We start from the raw sequence: 8066 nt of genomic DNA on the forward strand, positions 1-8066 counted from the left end.
ACGAAATTTGACGTCTGTGAGAGAACTAGGCTTGCCTCTGCTTTTAAAATTCAACATCTAAACAGTCAAACGGATTTCTAAATAGTACATTTCACTGTATAACCTCCGTTTACTGTTATAAATAAGTGTAAAATGCAAAACTCCGGTGGGTGTAACAATATGGCCGCTTGCCCCCTTCCCTCTATCCTTACTGTAGAGGAGTGCTGGGTGTAGAAAGATGGCGAGGCCCAATGTCACTTCCGTTACATATTCTGACGGGTCGTTCTGTCATATTGTGACAGAACACTGGAACGCCTGTCTCTGGGCCCCGCCCCCGGGGGATGCCGGGAGATGTAGTCCTCGTGGGGAGCACGCTGCTCTGTGTTGTTTTGAACCCAGGGAGCTTTATTGTACGCGGACAGTGGAGGAGAGGAGGATGGCGGAGGAGAGGAGGGTGGTGGAGAGCCGGCTGGTGGTTCTGCCTCAGTCCCGGATCCGGGTCATCATGAAGAGCTCGCCCGATGTGTCCAGCATCAACCCGGATGCCCTCCTCCTCACCACCAAGGCCACGGTACCCCCGGGGGAGGGGGTGACTTCTTGGGGTGTTCAGTGTCTGGGGGGAGTCCTGGGAATGAGAAATCCTAAGAAAAGTACCTCGGGGGGTATGGGACGTCTTAGGTGACCCCCTATACAAGACCTCGGGGGTGGATCGTGGGTGACCCCCTATACAAGAACATGGGGGGGGATGGATCACGAGTGACCCCCCTATACAAGACCCTGGGGGGGGATGGATCACGAGTGACCCCCTATACAAGACCCCGGGGGGATGGATCATGAGTGACCCCCTATACAAGACCCCGGGGGGATGGATCATGAGTGACCCCCTATACAAGACCCGGGGGGGGTGGATCATGGGTGACCCCCTATACAAGACCCGGGGGGGGGGGTGGATCATGGTTGACCCCCTATACAAGACCCGGGGGGGGGGGTGGATCATGGGTGACCCCCCTATACAGGACCCCGGGGGATATGGATCATGAGTGACCCCCCTATACAAGGTCCCGGGGGGGGTGGATCATGGGTGACCCCCCTATACAAGATCCCGGGGGGGATGGATCATGGGTGACCCCCCTATACAAGACCCCGGGGGGATGGATCATGAGTGACCCCCCTATACAAGACCCCGGGGGGATGGATCATGAGTGACCCCCCTATACAAGACCCCGGGGGGATGGATCATGAGTGACCCCCCTATACAAGACCCCGGGGGGATGGATCATGAGTGACCCCCTATACAAGACCCCGGGGGGGGTGGATCATGGGTGACCCCCTATACAAGACCCCGGGGGGGGATGGATCATGGGTGACCCCCTATACAAGACCCCGGGGGGGATGGATCATGGGTGACCCCCTATACAAGACCCCGGGGGGGGATGGATCATGGGTGACCCCCTATACAAGACCCCGGGGGGGGATGGATCATGGGTGACCCCCTATACAAGACCCCGGGGGGGGATGGATCATGGGTCACCCCCTATACAAGACCCCGGGGGGGGGATGGATCATGGGTGACCCCCTATACAAGACCCCGGGGGGGGGATGGATCATGGGTGACCCCCTATACAAGACCCCGGGGGGGGGGATGGATCATGGGTGACCCCCTATACAAGACCCCGGGGGGGGGATGGATCATGGGTGACCCCCTATACAAGACCCCGGGGGGGGGGATGGATCATGGGTGACCCCCTATACAAGACCCCGGGGGGGGGGATGGATCATGGGTGACCCCCTATACAAGACCCGGGGGGGGGGATGGATCATGGGTGACCCCCTATACAAGACCCCGGGGGGGGGATGGATCATGGGTGACCCCCTATACAAGACCCCGGGGGGGGGATGGATCATGGGTGACCCCCTATACAAGACCCTGGGGGGGGGGATGGATCATGGGTGACCCCCTATACAAGACCCCGGGGGGGGATGGATCATGGGTGACCCCCTATACAAGACCCCGGGGGGGGATGGATCATGGGTGACCCCCTATACAAGACCCCGGGGGGGGATGGATCATGGGTGACCCCCTATACAAGACCCCAGGGGGGGGGGTGGATCATGGGTGACCCCCTATACAAGAACACGGGGGGATGGATATGCATCATGGGTGACCCCCTATACAAGAACACAGGAGGATGGATATGCATCATGGGTGACCCCCTATACAAGAACACGGGGGGATGGATATGGATCATGGGCAGGGCTCAAGTGAAGCGGGAACGCATGGGAACGGAGTTCCTGTACTTTTTCCACAACAGGAACTCAGTTCCCATTAGCAGCCGTGTCCTGCAAGACTTTGAAGTATGCGAGGTGTGTGGCAGGTGCTACACCAGCAGACACCGACACAGCGCGCAATAGTAAGTGACGCACACCTGACCATTCAGGCATTGCCAGTAGGGGGCCCCATGACAGCTTCCACTTCGATCTACCTGTCAATCACAGCTAGCTGACGGGTAGATCAGGTCTAGGTCTAGCTGACGGGTAGATCAGGTCTAGGTCTAGCTGACGGGTAGATCAGGTCTAGGTCTAGCTGACGGGTAGATCAGCTATTCTGCTCACAGGACATGCAGGGAGAGAGGTGAGCTGAGGGAGGAACATCAGTTTGGGGTGGTAAGCTGAGCACAATACCTGGCAACGTTTAATGCCAGGAGGGAAGTTTTTATGTGGAAATATGTGAAGGGTTGGAATAGCAGTGAGTGTGTGTTGGAGCCCCTGCAGAGTTTGCAGATGTTCACATTTGCATGGAAGCACAATTGAATGAATGCTGATTGTTCAGAGAATTACCGTATTTATGTTTATTGAGGATTGTTTTTTTTTTTTATGTACTAAAAGTTAAGCTTCATAAACACAATAGGAAAATTGGATATATACCACTTTTGAAGTGTTCGTGCATATGAGCGTATCCTTTTTTTTTTTTATTTATTTATTTATTTTTTTTTTTTTTTTTTGGTGGGGGAGTGCATCTTGGGTTGGAGTTCCCACACTTTTTTCCCCAGGACTTGACCCCTGATCATGGGTGACCCATTATACAAGAACCCAGGGGGGATGGATATGGATCATGGGTGACCCCCCTATACAAGAACCCAGGGGGGATGGATATGGATCATGGGTGACCCCCCTATACAAGAACCCAGGGGGGATGGATATGGATCATGGGTGACCCCCTATACAAGAACCCAGGGGGGATGGATGTGGATCATGGGTGACCCCCTATACAAGAACCCAGGGGGGATGGATGTGGATCATGGGTGACCCCCTATACAAGAATGCAGGGGGATGGATATAGATAATGGGTGACCCCCCTATACAAGAACCCGGGGGATATGGATCATGGGTGACCCCCCCTATACAAGAACGGGGGGGATATGGAACACCTTAAGTGATCCCCTATACAAGAAATAGGGGGTATCTTAGATGATGATGTACAAGAGTTAGGGGGAAGTGGGCCATCTTAGGTGACGCCCCCCATACAAGAATCCCGGGGGAGGGGAAATCTAGGACATCTTAGGTGACCCTTTCCATACAAGAACCCTGAAATATGTGACTTCTTAGGTGAAGCTGTAAAGAATCCTGGTGGGGGGGATGTGGGACATCTTAGGTGACCCCCCCCCACCCCATTCACAAGAATCACGGAGGAGGGGAAATAAGGGACATTTTAGGGACCCCCTCATGCTATAACCCCGGTGGAGGGCAAATATGGGACATTTTAGGGACCCCCCATGCTAGAATCCCGGTGGGGAGGGGAAATATGGGACATCTTGGGTGACGTCCTCCACCCATACAAGAACACCAGGGGAGGGGAAATATGGGACATCTTAGGTGACCCCCCATAGAAGAACCCTGGGGGGGAAATATGGGGCATCTTGGGTGATGCCCTCCACCCATACAAGAACACCAGGGGAGGGGAAATATGGGACATCTTAGGTGACCCCCCAAAGAAGAACCCTGGGGGGAAATATGGGACATCTTGGGTGACCCCCCCCCTCATACTAACCCCTGGGGAGGGGAAATATGAGACATCTTAGGTGACACCTTATACAAGAAATATGGGACATCTTGGGTGACCCTGCACAAGAATTCTGGGGGGGGGGGGAATGGGACACCCCCTAGGTAGTGTGGGGTAAATGTATGATGTCATTGATTTGGGAGGGGTGACTCGCCGGGCTAAGCTCCTTGAAGGTCCGCATGGGGCAATTGTGTGAGATCCACCAATTGGATCTCTCTAGACGAGGATGAAACTATTTGGTCATTATTTTATTTTTATTTTTTTATTCTGATAAAAAAAAAAAAGACAGAGAGAGTCGGTGAGAGATTGGGGAGTCCGCCTTCTGATAGATCTCTGACAATGGATTGTAGAGCGGTGATTGGAATCATGGTGTCTTCTTCCCCTGGCAGGAGCTGTTTGTGAAATACTTGGCGTCCTATTCCTATAAACACGGCACGGGGATGAAAGACAACACGCTGTCCTATGACGACTTGTCCGACACGGCGGAGAACAGCGAGACCTTCGGATTCCTCTCTGGTAGGTGGAGCCCATTACCGTCCCACTATAGTCTAACCAGGTATTTTATTTACTTTTGGATAGTGTGGGGAAGGGGAAGGTCAGGGTTTTATTGTTGCCTGTGTCCCCATTATGAAGATTTTCCCTCACTTCCTGTCCCTCTGACACCTGTACAGTGTTACTTGCCCAGCAGATCCAGTATTGTCCTGCTACAATCCGCTGATCGGAAGCCGTCTGCCTCTCCTGGGTTCAGGCAGCCGACCTCCAATGATGTCCGCAGCTCCACCCACCAGGCCGCTGCGAGTCCCTTTTCTTGCAGGAGGCTGAGACAACAGGGACACCTCCTTCTTGCCTAGAATGCTGGCGAGGCAGGGGGCCAAAATAAAAATAAAAGTGCCTGTTTTTATAGCCTCTGGCCAGGGCCACCATGAGACTCTCCCGGTACCTCCATTCCGATGTATTTGCGCTGATTTCCAGAGCTCAGAGCAAGTTCCGGCACTGAACTCCGGTAACTGGCTAGTCTGACGGGGGGCACACAGGACATCTCTTGCAGGATGCCCGGCCTCCCACGCGCAGCAGTCGCCCCTTTGTGGCAGTGGACGCCACCATTTATTTTCGCTGATAGCCTGCACACCACACCGAGCTCACAGAGGAATACTCCTCCTCCCCCCCCTCCTCGGCTCTGATGTTCTTATCTACACAGACAGGAGGAGGAGGGACATTGCACTTCAAGAGCTGCTCTGATGATCTGAGGTCTGTCACTGTGTAGTTTTATGGATGGATACAGAGGAGGGGGACCCAGTAACCGGGAAGGGAGGAGGGAAGGTAACAGGGATTCACAGCACACATGGAGGAGTGATGGGTAGAGGAGGGGGTAAGAGGATGTTTACTCATCCCAAGGGCCGCTCTCTGTTCTCATTGCACAGGTTTCTCTGTCCTCGTCCCAGGGCCCCCTCTCTGTCCTCGTCCCAGGGCCCCCTCTCTGTCCTCGTCCCAGGGCCCCCTCTCTGTCCTCGTCCCAGGGCCCCCTCTCTGTCCTCGTCCCAGGGCCCCCTCTCTGTCCTCGTCCCAGGGCCCCCTCTCTGTCCTCGTCCCAGGGCCCCCTCTCTGTCCTCGTCCCAGGGCCCCCTCTCTGTCCTCGTCCCAGGGCCCCCTCTCTGTCATCTGTTGTACAGGTTTCTCTCTGTCCTTGTAAGTGACATATTATGGACTACTATGCGATGCACAGTAGTCCATTATGCTTTACCTTTGCAGGGAATCAAAGAGGAAGTAAACCCATCAGGGTTTACTTCCTCTTTAATGCTTTATATTATGGTGTATTTTATTTATTAGCACTTTATACTGTAATGAATTTTATTTGATCCCACATTGTATGGTTTCCATATATTGAGAATTTCTTTGTCGTGTCATTGGACACACTACTACTCTTTATACTGAGGATCCTTTCACTGTAGCAACCATTAGTTTATTCTCAAAAACAATCTTATTAGGAGCACAACACCAATCTTTTTTACATTTTTCAACATTGAGTAGTGTTTGACTCACATGGTGTTTGCGGCACCTTTTTTATTTATACGCTAGTATTCCACATTAGTGCGGAAGCACTCATTATACATTCTAAGAGTGTTTGATTGTTATGAATTACTTACAATTCAATGTCACGAGGAGGACCTCCCCCCCCCGTGTTAATTATTTTCTCTGTCATTTCCAGACATTCTGCCGAAGAAAATCCTGGCCAGTGAGTATTTGAAAATGGTGTCGAAAGAAGACAAGGATGGTACCCTGGATGAAGCGGAGGAGGAAGAAGAGGAGGAGGAGGAAGAGGGAGAAGATGAAGACAAGGAAGAGGATGAGGAGGATGATGAAGAAAGTGTTGACTCTGACGACGATGCGGATATAGACTATGAGCAGGATAACGAAGACAACGAGGAGGAGGACGAAGAAGATGATTAATGGGACACCTCTCTTTATTATGGACACTTTCTTCAGCCTAGATTTATTTTTCTACAGTTTTAAAAATATTATTTGTTTTTTTTTTTGTGGCCAAAATGGTGAATTACTGCTGTTCCTGTGCATAATGTTTCTTAATAAATATCCCATAAAATGATTTTTTTACATTTTTAGAGAAGAACTTCAAAGACGGCTAACCTGAGCATGTGACCTAAGCCAAGTACAATTTTACTGATGATAATCCTAAAAAATACAATATACACTATATTACCAAAAGTATTGGGACTCGTGCCTTTAGACGTACATCAACTTTAATGGCGTCTTAGTCCGTAGGGCTCAATATTGAGTTGGCTCCCTCTTTGAAGCTATAACAGCTTCAGTTCTACTGGGAAGGCCATCCACAAGATTTAGTTGTCTATTGGAATGTTTGACCATTCTTCCAGAAGCGCATTTGTGAGGCCAGGCACTGATGTTGGACAAGAAGGCCTGCCTCTCGCAGTCTTTGCTCTAATTCATCACAAAGGTGTTCTATTGGGTTGAAGTCAGAACTCTATGCAGGCCAGTCAAGTTTCTCCTCCCTAAACTCGCTCATCCATGTCTTTATGGACCTTGCTTTGTGCACTGGCCCACATCATTTGGTGGAGGGGGGATTATGATGTGGGGGTTGTTCTGCAGGGGTTGGGCTTGGCCTCTTAGTTCCAGTGAAGAGAACTCTTAAAGCGGAGGTCCACCCTAAAGTGGACCTTCCGCTCATCGGAACCCCCCCCCCCCCGGCGCCACAATTGGCACCTTTCTGGGGGGAGGGGGGTGCAGGTACCTGTACAGTACAGGTATCTGCACCCACTTCCGGGATAGCTCTCTGCGGAAAGGGGCGTAGATTACGCCCCTTTCCGAAAGTCCCCCGCTGCCTGCTGGGAAACACAGATCCCAGAGGCAGCGGGTCCATCCTTATTGCGCAGCGCGACTCGCGCATGCGCAGTAGGGAACCGGGAAATGAAGCCGAAAGGCTCCACTTCCTGATTCCCATACCCAAGATGGCGGCGGCAGCACCCGAGAGACGATCGAGAGATCGGCTTCGGGTGCCGACATCGCGGGCGCGCTGGACAGGTAAGTGTCACTATTTTAAAAGTCAGCAGCTGCAGTATTTGTAGCTGCTGGCTTTAAAAAAAAAAAGGCGGACTCCCGCTTTAAGGCATCAGCATACCAAGACATTTTGGACAATTTCATGCTCCCAACTTTGTGGGAATACTTTGGGGATGGCCCCTTCCTGTTCCAACATGACTGCACACCAGTGCACAAAGCAAGGTCCATAAAGACATGGATGAGCAAGTTTGGGGTGGAGGAACTTGTCTGACCTCAACCCGATAGAACACCTTTGGGATAAATTAGAATGGAGGCAGCGAGCCAGGCCTTCTCATCCTTCTTGTCCAACATCAATGCCTGACCTCACAAATGTGCTTCTGGAAGAATGGTCAAACATTCCCATAGACCAGGGATATGCAATTAGCGGACCTCCAGCTGTTGCAGAACTACAAGTCCCATGAGGCATAGCAAGACTCTTGACAGCCACAAGCATGACACC

The 8066-nt window shown here is 51.9% G+C and overlaps 1 protein-coding gene across 1 annotated transcript; it reads left to right on the plus strand.

Moving 5' to 3' along the window:
* Window positions 1-351: 351 nt before the first annotated feature.
* CHRAC1 (chromatin accessibility complex subunit 1) lies at window positions 352-6641 on the plus strand. The gene is made up of 3 exons (XM_077493382.1): window positions 352-550; window positions 4429-4555; window positions 6246-6641. Exons 1-3 carry the CDS (start codon window positions 416-418, stop codon window positions 6485-6487), a joined length of 504 nt encoding a protein of 167 aa, XP_077349508.1. The 5' UTR covers window positions 352-415; the 3' UTR covers window positions 6488-6641.
* Window positions 6642-8066: the final 1425 nt, after the last annotated feature.

The sequence above is a fragment of the Lithobates pipiens genome, unplaced genomic scaffold (genome assembly GCF_037356315.1).
Source record: "Lithobates pipiens isolate NorthernLeopardFrog02 unplaced genomic scaffold, aLitPip1_a1.2 Scaffold_19, whole genome shotgun sequence".
In the NCBI taxonomy this organism is placed as follows: domain Eukaryota; kingdom Metazoa; phylum Chordata; class Amphibia; order Anura; family Ranidae; genus Lithobates; species Lithobates pipiens.